Below are 12,268 nucleotides of genomic sequence, written 5' to 3'. Positions count from 1 at the left end.
GACGACAGAAATACACTGCTGAGGGGAGCAGTGGGCACGACAGGAGAGGTCTGCTGCGCCACGTGGGATTCTTACCAGCCAGCGGGGATCGAACTGGCACTGCAGAGGCTGTGGACAGCTTAACAGTGCGGTGCCCAACCCATCGCGCCACCAGGGAGGCCCTTTGTTCATTTTTTCATAGAAGAAGTGGGGTGCAGGCCAGAGGTGTGGGAGGGCAAGAGGATCCACCAGAGGCAGAGTGGGGAGAAGAACAGATGGATCTACTGAAATATACTGCTAAGGGGAGCAGCTGGTGAGACAGGAGAGGTCTGCTGCACCATATGTAGGTTAGCTCCCTGGCTGGGGATTGAACTCAGGCCATAGCGGTGATAGTGCTGAGACTTAACCCCTAGGCCACCAGGGACGCCCCCTTTCCTTTCTCACTACACTGTCTCTCATTTTAAAGAGAGCTATTTGCTTGGCATCATCTTCAGGGAGCTGTATAGCTAATATAGATTAGAACTTTGTATAGATTTTATGGATTTCAAGATTCTGGCTTTGATTTTGAATAATTTTCCCAAATACTTCAAATTGACTCTCAACTCTTGGTTTCTCCTCTCGTCGAAGGAAGGGCTGTCAAAATGGGGAGATAATTTTGAGTTTGTTTGCATGAGGAGTAATTGCCATGATTTTTGTGAGGGTGTTAATTTTATTAGTTTTAAAATCCTTTGGTAAGTCATCTATACAACACTAAAATAAGATGACTCTTCTTCAGCTGTATACTTTGGGTAAAATACAATTAGATAAACACCATTTTCCTGCCAAATTGCTTCCAGGGATAAACACACAAACAGGAACGTAAATATATAAAAGCAAAACAGGCCAAAAGTCTTTAATCAACTAAAAAATAAACAAAAAATGCTTTTCATAAAATATTGAAGTTTGTTGGTTTCAGAGATTGGCTTGGTGTCAAATTTGGTTTGTTCCAAAGATGGTGAACCAGTGGCTGAGAAGGTCCTTTCACCAGCCCAGAAAGTCTTTCCAGAATTGCCAAAGGCAACTTTCCAGCTGGCATGACTCCCATGGCAAGATGAAATTTAAAAGGAGATTTTGCTGAACTTGGGCTTCCCCAGATGACCTTAATACTTAGACTAAGAAACAATGGTCTTCATTGCCAACCAGATGGACAGAGGGCCATCTTCTTACAAGTTTTCCAAGCTCATTTTTGGTACCCAGACAACTCATTTGCTTTCTCTGGAAGCAAACACTGACGGAGCTTGGCATACAGAGGGTGTTATTAGAATTAATATCAGGAAAGGAGGGGGAGAATGGAGGATTGGAAGGAGGAAGAGGGAAGCTTTAGAAGAGGGACATTTGGAGCTACCATGTCCTCGACCAACCCTAGTGAGAGCATGTGAGGGTTACAAATGGCTGGGCCTTTTAATCCCACTTATTTCAGTGGGCCACTTGAAGGAGGCAAGGCAGCTTTTTCTGTGGCTGAGGCAGACCTTGAAGGGTGGTCAGCTGAAGCTGGCTGTTGACACCTGGGCTCCTTGGTCCTTCTTTGTTTTTGTTTTTTTTTTTAAAGATTTGTTTATTTATGCTCCAAGAGCTGGGGTACAGGGCAGAGATGCAGGGGCATGGGGGGTGAGAGGATTCACCAGAGACAAAGCGGAGAACAGAACAGGCAGATTGAAGTACACTGCTGAGGGGAGCAGTGGGTGAGTCAGGAGAGGTCTGCTGCGCCATGTGGGTAGCTCGCTGGCCGGCCAGGGTTCAAACTCGTGCTTCAGAGGCTGCGGATAGCTTCATAGTGCGGTGCTTAACCCCTTGTGCCACCAGGGAGGCCCCTCCTTGGTCCTTCTTTGAAGAAGGATCTGGGTGGTGAATCTGTGTGTCTACCTCAGAAAGCATCTTGTGCCATGGAAGGGAATATGGAATGAGTTCAGATTTCCACAGTGAACTTCACTGTTTACTGCAGAGTAACTTGTGTGGATAAGTTAATATTTGCTAGAGCGACAACTTTTGGAAAAAAAGAAACTTTCTGAACCTCAGGTTTTAAAAGTAACTTTATAGGAGTATATGCTTAATAACTTCTATTTCACATGCACTTTTCCGGGCAACATGTTATTAGAAGATTCATTTGTGCGTGGCTAAAATTGGGTGATTTGGAATACTTCTTGATTTATAACAACTGCTGTTTCTTTATAATCAAATCTTCAATGTTAAAAATCTTTATAATTCAAGTAAATAAATTTTACTTTTTATCACAGACTATTCAATAATAGGTAAAATTAATCCATAATATTAACTTTCTGTCATTTGTTGAAACTGCTCTGTCCAAAATTGTAACATCAAAATGTGTTTTCACATTTTCCTTTTCCATCTTTTTTTTTTCCCTCTCCCTGCCTTGGTGGCAACATTTTTAATAATTTAGGCCTCTGGTAATCTTTTATTCTGTATTTCCCTTTAGGATTTATTGTATCATAACCTTCTTTGACTTTTTGTTATCACCTTGAGGGTAATTTCAACCTAGTGTTACTCCCTCCAAAAAAATTAAATTCAACTTCAAAAGTATAAATAATGTTGATTTAGGAAAATTTATATTGACTGTTCTGAAAAATGTCTTAAATCCTTTTTAACCTTATCCCCTAATGCTTCCTCCTGTTTCTTTCCTTTCTCCCATAAAAATCCTCATTAGCTAATCTTTAGGCATCCTTAGCTTCCCTTATCCAGACAAATGTTTACTTATTAGTTCAGTAAAGCAAAACAGAAACAAATCTAATGACACAAATCAAATTTCTTTCAAGTATTGCCTTCAGGGCCTCTCCGTCCTATCCCATTGCCAAAATAGGAGAAGCTTTAAAACAATTTTTATTCTCCTCCAGCATGGCAGAAAGAAATCATTAGTACTGATACTGTCTAGTTTTTGTATCACTTTATGACTAGTTTAGTCTAAGCTGCCAGAGCAGGGAAACTCCCCCCAAATATAATAGTGTAAAAAAGACTGCAGTTTATTCATTTTACCTAACAAATAGATTAGGTAGGGTTGTTAGGACAGCTTTCCACTCTCCAGCCTGGCTTCCTTGTCCAGTGTAAGCGTCTCGGACTCTTGCCATCACAACAGTGTTCAGCCATAGGTAGAAAGAAAGGCAAGAGGAGTACATATGCATTCCTTGAAAAATAAAAGTAATTATAATAAAGAAAAATCAAAATCAACAGGCAACTATAAACCAGAGACATTCTGCAAGGGGAGAGAAGGGAATAGGATCAAAACAGGATGGGAAGAACACAAGGGACTAGGGTGATGGGACTTGGGTGAATGGGTGGTGGGAATTTCACGGGGACTATAATCACGATAAAAATGCATACATTGTACAAAAAATGAAAAATGATGTAAAAAATATATAAAATAAAATAAAAAGGATATGACCCAGTAGTGGCCCCTGTCATTGGCAGAACTTAAACATGTGGCCATTCCTACCTTTGATGGGGCTAGAAAGGCTACTCCTGCTGGGCAGCCAGCCACATGCCCACCTAAAACTCAGGATTTCTAGAATATGAAATAAAATGAAAGGAAGAGTAAATATTGATAGACCACAAATTGTTTTTGCCACAACAGAACTTTCTGCCACCCAAATATCCATGAACTCATTTTTCACAGGGAACTTATTTGCCCTCTCCATGAGGAGAGACATTGTAAGTATACCATACAACAGATAATACAGTACTCTTAGCTGCAGTTGCCACCCTGTATGTTACATCGTCAGCACCTATTTATCTTATAACTTGAAGTCTAAACCTTTTTTGTACCTTCATTAATTCTCCCAACCCTCTCCCTTTGCTTCTGGCAAACACCAACCTATTTTCTGTTTCTGTGAGTTCATTATTTTTGGATTCTACGTGTTAGTGAGGTCATACACTATTTGTCTTTATTTGTTTGACGTCTTTCTTTTTATATAATTTTAAATTTTTTTAAAGATTTTTTATTTATGCATATAAGAACTGGGGTACAGGCCAGAGGTATTGGGGGGGAGAGGATTCACTAGAGACAGAGTGGGGAACACAACAGGCATATTGACTGAGGGGAGCAGGGGGTGGACAGGAGAGATCTGCTGCACCATGTGGGTAGCTCCCTGGCTGGGGATTGAATTCATGCTGCAATGGCTACGGATAGCTTCATAGGCTGCATCTTAACCCCTTGCACCACCAGGGAGGCCCTAATTTATTTATTTTTTTAATGAAGTACCTTTTTCTTACATCCTTGTTAATTTTTTGACAGTATAGGATTTCTTCCCTCAGGTGTGGTCACCGCAGGTGTCCCACCACCACAGCACCCTTTAGTCCTCCACCATGTCCATTGTGTTCTCCCCCTGCCTTTTTTTCTACTCCTCTCTACTTTCCATTCCTGGCCTCCTTCCCTTCTGGCTGCCTCAGATCTGTAGTCAGCGTTCATTTGTCTGACTTATTTAACTTAGCAAAATGCTCTCAAGTTTCAACCATGTTGCAAATGTAAGGATTTCCTTCCTTTTTATAGGTGACTAATACTCCATTTTTTCCCACTTATCCATTGATGGACCTTTAAGTTGTTTCCATGTCCCGGCTGTTGCAAATAATGCTGTGGAGTACATAAATGATGTAATGAATGTGGAATACAGATGATTTTTGTTTCCTTCAGATATATACTCAAAAGTGGATTTGCTGGGTCATATGGTACTTATATTTTTAATTTTTTGAGGGTCCTTCATACTGTTTTCTATAGTGACTGCACCAGTTTGCATTCCCAACAACAGTGCAGAGTTCTCTTTTCTCCACATCCTCTCTAACACTTAATTATCTCTTGTCTTTTTGATGATAGTCTTTCTAACAGGTGCAATGTGGTATCTCATTGTGGTTTTATTTTCATTTCCCTGATGGCAGTGATGTCAAGGACCTTTTCATATACCAGTTGGCCATTTGTATGTCTACTGTGGAAAATGTCCATTGCCTAGTCCTCTGCCATTTTTAATTTTTAAATCGACCACCAATCTACTTATCCTTTCTTTAGATTTGCCTAATCTGGATATTTCATGTAAATGGAGTAACACACTATGTGAACTTTTTGTGTCTGACATCTTTCACTTAACAGAGATTTTGAGTTTTTTTCCATGTGGTAGAATGTAGAAGGACTTCTTTCTTTTTATGACTATATTATATTGAATTACATGGATATACTCCTTTTTTTTATTCCTTCATTGGTTGATGACCATTTGGGTTGTCTTTACTTTCAGGCTGTTATTATTAATATTAATAATGTTGCAATAAACATTATTCTTCAATTTATTGCACAATTTATTGTACAAACATAGCCTTTCAGTTCTCTTGGGTATATACCCAAGAACTGTAGAATTGTTATGTCATATGTTAACACTTACGTGATTTTGTGAGGAACTGCTGAACTATTTTCCATAGTGCCTATACCATTTTATTTTTATATCAGCCTTGATAAATATTACATTTCTCCACATCCTTGCCAATACCTTTTAATTCTTATTATGTTTTTAAAAACTAAAGTCATACTGGGTATGAAGTGATGTGGTGTGTTTTTATTGAGGTATAATTGAGCATAAATTATATTAATTCCAGGTATACAACATATTTATATATATTTTGAACTGATCATTGTAAGTCTAGTTAGTAGTCTTTGAAAAATGTCTATTCATGTAATTTTCTGCCAAAATTTATTCACATTTAAAAAATCATATTGTTTGCTTGCTGTTGAGTTATGTGAGTTCTTTATAGTTTTTGGATGTTAGCCCCTTATCAGATACACAATTTACAAATATTTTTTCCTTTTCAGCTTAGTGATGGTTTCTTTTGATGTGCAGTTTTTTAGTCAATGTAGTCCATTTGCTTGAGAAGTTTGTGAAGAATTGTCTTTAATTATTCTTATGATGTTTGATAGAAATTATTTGTGAAGTCATCTGTTCTGGACTTTTTGCTGCTACCAGCAAATATTTTAAATGTTTTAATGTACTGATTCCATCTGCTTATTCGTAATTCATCTACTGAGATTTTCTATTTCTTCATGATTTTGTCTTGAATAAATACGTTGTATGTCTAAGAATTTATCCATTTCTTGGAGGTTGTTAAATTTGTTCATAGGAATTCATAGGTTCGAGGGACCTTTTAAGATCCTTTTTATTTGTGTGGTATCATTTTAATGTCTCCGCTTTCATTTCTAGTTTTATTTATTTGAGTGCTTTCTACTTCCCCCTGGTAAGTTTAGCTGAAGGTTTGTCTGTTTGTTTATATTTGGAAAAAAAAACTCTTAGTTTTATTGATTTTTTAACCTATTTTTTAAGTCTATATTTCATAAATTCCTGTTTTGGTATTTGTTGTTTATCTCCCTCTATTAAATTTGGGCTTATTTGTTCTTCTTTTCATAGTTTTTGAGGTTTTTTTATATGTGAGCTTTCTTTTTTTTTTAAATGTAGGTATTAATTATTGTGAATTAATTAGAACTGCTGTTGCTGCATCCCTTGTTTGTCTTAAGATACTTTCTGATTTTTCTTTTGACCCATTGGTTGTTCAGTAGTATCTTGTTTAATGTCCACATATCTATGAACTTTTCACTTTTGGTCTTGTAATTATTTCCAGTTTTGTACCAGTGTGGTCAGAAAAGATGCTTGATATTATTTCAGTTCTCTTAAATTTGTTGAGACTTTTTGACCTAACATATATGATCTATTCTGGAGAATATTACATGTGTACTCAAGAAGAATGTACATCCCATCCCAGTTCAGTTGCATCTGTTATAATATGCAGTTAAGTCCAGCATTTTATTAATGATTTTCTGTGTAGATCATCTATCTATTGTTGAAAGTAGGATATTGAAGGTTCCCATCTATTATTGTATTTCTGTGTATGCCCGCCTTTTAGATCTGTTAATATTTGCTTTATTTATTTAGGTTCTCCTATGCTGGATGCATAGATCTTGTTCTTTTCAGTTGTTCTATAGTCTTGTATTGTGTGACTGTATCATTGTTTACAAACCTGTGTCTTCTTGGTAACATCTCATTTCCCCCAGTCTCTTGCTAATATAATAATCAATACTATCAAAAAAAGTCTTATACATGCTTGAAATAATTGAATGCATAAATAATATGCAGTCTTCATAGTTTATTCTGGTTTCTTTAAAGTCTTATCTTTTTTTTTCCCCCATAGGAATTATTTGGAGTTGTTTAATGCAGATCTTGCATATTAGGTTTTATTCTTTCTTAAGTCATAATCCAACTTTCAGAGATTTTGCCCACCAGAAGCATATGCACGTGCATATGCTTTTCTAAAGATCTGATTGTGAGCAAAAAGTTCTTAGTTGTTAGTGGGAATTCTAAGATGGCATAATTAGTTTTTTCAAGATTTCTATCATTTTCTAATTTTTAAGTATCAAATAAATCTAGAGTAGCTTTCCTTATGCTTTCTTACTCTTTAATATTTCTGAGAAAATAAACAAATATAAATAATTTATTGAATATATATGAAAATTGTACATAAGTATCCATATTAAATTATGATTATCTTACTCACATTCAACTTTATGCAAGAAAAGGGGGAAATTAATAATGTACCACAATGTTAAAAATTGTGTTTGCTGCTGAGATCATTGGTGATTACTTTTCTTTGTTTTTTTCTGCTTCCCATATTAAAAAAAATAGTATGTATAACTTTTCTAAATTAGTATATGCAATTTTTCTAAAATTAAAACACAAATTTTATCTGGAAGATATTGTACTCTTAGCAGAATTAGATTTTCAATAAATGTTAGGGTGTTAGAAGTCTTCCAACACAGTGTATCTTGTCCTTATGCTAATTCAGGAAGTTGTTTCAGGAAAATATTGTTCATATCCTCTGGCTGGCCCAGATCTAGTGTCTCTTTTCAAGATGATATAATGTCTGCTTTTCTTTTGTTTGTCCTTGTCCAAAAGCTGTCCACCACAATCACAGAATAAACCAAAAACTGCTCTGTACTAAGCATTGTGTGCCACATACACACATTGCTGGCTCTCCCTCACACTCACACACACTTTCTTACACACACTTTCTGCACTTTCTCACATTCACAAACACACACACATACCTAGTCATCAGTAGCTCTCCACTATGTTTCAGAGCATGCAGAACTAAAATGCAAATACAATCAGTATTCATCAAATCCAGACACATTTCTTCACGATTTTTCTGGCTATGCAAGAAAGACCTGATTGTTTGTAGAGAATAGTTGTGTCCGTTAGAAATAGACCAAAGATATTCTTAAAGATAAACATGTGAAAGCTGCAAAATTGTATTATGTGGAGAGAAGTTCTTAAATAGGGAAAAGACTATAACATGTTAATAGGGGGGTTATGTTACGCCTACACGGCATCGGTTGCTAAAGTCATTGACCTCATGGGGTCATCACATATAGGTTGTAAAACTTAGGGTGAAATGAATTTAACAAATTCTCATTTGGTAGACCTTTGCATAAAACCCTATAGACATTCCTTTGCATTTATAAAGGTGAAAGTTGGTTTCTATATAAATGACCTTTTACATTTAAAAGGACAGTGATTTCTGTGGTTATTTTCCAGGTAAATTTCCCATATTTAATATATAATTTTTCTCTAGATTCAGGCATGAGAATTTTATGTTATTACTTCTGGATATGCTGTATATCAGCCTGATAGCTCTGCTATCTATTAGGAACTTTTTTGGTACTACAGAAATAGAGTGGGTAGAGCAGTTTTGAAAACTGGAAGATTTTTGCATCCATGACAAAGGCTTAGAATGTGGTGAGAGAGAACCTAGACTTTGGCGTCAGCTAGATCATGTTTCCAATTCTGGATGTACAACATATTAGCAGTGTGACTTTAGGTATGTCATTTAGCACTTTTAAAGACCCATTTTCTTTCCTGTCTGATTTTGAGAGTCAAACAAGATGTTACATATGTAAAATATTGAGCAATACCTATCATAGTAAGTGGGGATTACTATGAGTATCAGTAACACTACTAAGTGCTATTTAATGCACTTAATTTCATGTACTTTCTCATTCCCAGTATTGTCCATCTGGGTTATACTTTTCTGCAGAACTTGGGGAGGCTGAATCCAACCATGCCTGCTCTTGTTTTACCTGATAGACTCTGTTTGTGTGAGCAGAATGACTCAAACAAAGGAGTGGTCATTTAACAGAAATCCTCTAAGTTCCAGCATAGCTTTGATGTTTCAGATCAGAAATATCTTGAGACTCACATTCATAATTATGGCTAAAGAAAAAATAATTAATGCTAAAAAGTGGGCAGAGCTCGAAATTATGTAGGCATTTAAAAAAATTTTTAAGAATGTTTTAGAAGTTATCTGTAAACCAGGTACAGCATAAGATGTACATGAGAAGACATGGGGACATAAAGAGACTCTCTCTGCAGTTATAAAAGCAGTTTTTGTGGGCCAATTCCATTTCTCATCTGAAAGAAAAACTCCCGCACCTGGGCAAGCCTTTCCTGGTAATAGAAGCCAAAGGCAATGTTTGGGTCTACCGTTCAGTTAGAGCCTGTTGGAAGTTCTAGGGAAAAATATTGTCCCAGAAACAGCATTATTTAAACAGTGGCTGGCACATAGTAGGGCTTCAAGTTCTATTTCCTGAGTGAATGAGCAACTAGATGGATGGAAGGCTGGAAGGCTGGCCGGCTGGCCGAATAGATGGATGTGCATGCCTGAGGAGATAACTTAGTAATGTCTTTCTTTGTGTTTCGACTTCAGAGGCACCAGAAACCGTTCAGCCAGGTGCCACGGCTCAGCCTGCCAGCTCACATTCTTTGCCACACATTAAGCAGCAGCTGCGGAATGAAGACTGCTACCACGGCAAATTGAGCAGGAAGGCAGCAGAGAGCCTCTTGGTAAAGGATGGGGACTTTTTGGTTCGAGAAAGTGCAACATCTCCTGGCCAATATGTGTTGAGTGGACTGCAAGGAGGCCAGGCAAAACATCTTCTCCTGGTGGATCCTGAAGGCAAGGTATCATTAACTTCTCATTACCGTCTTCACGGGATGTTGTGACAAGGTTATTCTGAATGGTAGATTCAAAACCTGATATTGAGTTGTCAAGAAGAAGGGTATATTATGTTTTTACCCTCCAACAGGAGCAGGAAGTGCTAAACAGAGGCTGGTGGAGGGGTCTGAGTAGGAATCGCCCTAGAGGATCAAGAAGAGGACAGCTTCTTTCTGTTCAGTTCAATGTACTGAATGAATACTCACTACATGAAGTACAAGGAGTGATAGCTGATTATTGCCCAGCATCACAGACATGGCCTTTGCTCTTAGAATGTTTATAATTCAGTCAAACAGATGTAAATAATTATAACATAAGGATGGATGACAAGAATGGTTCAGCCAAAGCATTATGTTGTTCCTTAGCATAGAGGAATGCCTGGGTTGACACAAATTGCGATGACATCTTGCAGTCTGACAAGTCAGATGAACCTTGAAAGAGACAGATTTTAAAAGGGGGTACATCTGGGACATAGGGATGGAAATGCAGGAGCAGAGAGCGTAACTGAAGGGTATTAAGCCCATAAAGATGTAAGGAGCAGAAATGTTCTTGGAAAGTAGGTTGTGAGGTGGGAATGTAGACTGAAATGCCTGCTGTCAGACAGGGAAGATAGTGGCAGGTTTTAAAGTGGGGATGATGCAGTTAACCCATGTAAACAATGACATTAGCACTATGATGGAATAGGAAGTCTCAGCCCTTATTCTGCTACCCAAACACTGACTTCACAATTATATATAGATAAAAATACCTATATATGAGAATTCTAGAATCTAGTTAAGAACCTGCAGTATCCCAGGTGGACACAAAGTTGAAAATAGCCACATGGAAATAGGACAGAAGAGCTATTTTACTTTTACCAAGTCAGTCCCTCTCTCAAGTTGATAATGCTCAGTGCCAGGGAGAGAACGTCTGAGAGAATGACTTTCTGCTCCTCAGTGGGAAAAAGAGAAGTGCATGTGTCCAGTGTTGCGGTATTTTTTTTGAGGACTGCAGAGAGACTGGTTTCTGTCTTGTCTTTCAAGGAGCACGGATGAAATCAGTATGGCTTGACTGCCTGGGGAAAAACAAGAGTTGAGTGGGGCTTACTATAGCCATATAGCTTGGCATGAAAAGGAAAAGATGCTTTTCCTTTAATAGGAAGGGAGAGGACTAGAACATGGATCTGCTGTTCTGGCTTTTCAGGGGACTGCCCAAGGCTGATATCTGAGCACTGACAAGGAGCCAGAAAATCTTAGACGCCTGTGGACACTGGGAGCAAGGACTAGTGGGGAAACTTGCAGTTGCTCTAGGAAACCTGCAGTATGTTGACAGACACCAGAGGGAGCAAGAGATTAGGAGTGCTTGGGGAAAAAAAAAAGTGGCAAGACTTTCTTATTGAGAAATTGTATGTATAAGCCCAGGGAATTTGCATCCTTCTTCCCCAGGGCCCAGAAATCTCTAGCCTGGCTGATTGGTGAGAGTCTTATCCCATATAAAGTCAAATGCAGGATCCCAGCCTAAAGAAATGAAGGTATACAAAGTATCTTACAAAGAATTCAAAATAAAATGAAAATATCAACAAAGAGAATATATTTAAACTAAATAGAAATTTTGAAGAATGCAATAATCAAACGGAAAAATTTACTAGAGGAGTTCAACAAACTTAGTCGAGCAGAAGAAAGAATCAACAAAATTGGGCCTCCCCGGTGGCGCAGCGGTTGAGCGCTGGGTTGCGAAGCTGGCGAAGCTGCCCACAGTGTCTGCGGCGCTGTTTCGATCCCCCGGCTGCTCCCACATGGCGCGCAGACCTCTCCTGCCGCCCGCTGCTCCCCTCAGCAGTGTACTTCGGTCCTTCTGCCTGCTCTGCTCCCCGCTCTGGCTCTGGTGAATTCTCTCACTCTCCCGTGCTTCTGACTGTACCCAGTGCATGTATAAACAAAAACAAACAAACAAACAAATAAATAAATAAGCATGCCTCTATTAAAAAAAAAAAAGAATCAACAAAATTGAAGACATGTTGTGTGTATTCATCCAGACAGAGAACAAAAAGGTAAAAAAGTAGAATGAAAAAGAGTAGAGAAAGCCTCTGGGACTTATCAAATATCATCAAACAAAACAATATGTATTATGAGAGTCCCAGAAGGAGAATACACATTCTTCTCAAACACACTAGAACATTCACGTTAGATCACAAATCCTAAGATAGATTACATATTAGGTCATAAAAAAAGTCTTAACAATTTAA

General features: G+C 37.9%; 1 protein-coding gene across 2 annotated transcripts in view; it reads left to right on the top strand.

The window, feature by feature from the left end:
- Positions 1–12,268, top strand: part of SHC4 (SHC adaptor protein 4) — a 129,750-nt gene that overhangs the window by 102,952 nt on the left and 14,530 nt on the right. For both annotated transcript variants that reach the window (XM_037502439.2, XM_037502440.2), the window contains one exon: positions 9,757–10,010. In XM_037502439.2, coding sequence (XP_037358336.1) covers positions 9,757–10,010 — 254 coding nt within the window. The remainder of the gene's footprint in view (positions 1–9,756; positions 10,011–12,268) is intronic.

Source organism: Talpa occidentalis, unplaced genomic scaffold (genome assembly GCF_014898055.3).
Source record: "Talpa occidentalis isolate TD23 unplaced genomic scaffold, MPIMG_talOcc4v2.1 talOcc4.11, whole genome shotgun sequence".
In the NCBI taxonomy this organism is placed as follows: Eukaryota; Metazoa; Chordata; class Mammalia; order Eulipotyphla; family Talpidae; genus Talpa; species Talpa occidentalis.
The sequence above is the reverse complement of the archived record's forward strand: the minus strand, read 5'-3'. Positions and strand labels throughout refer to the sequence as shown.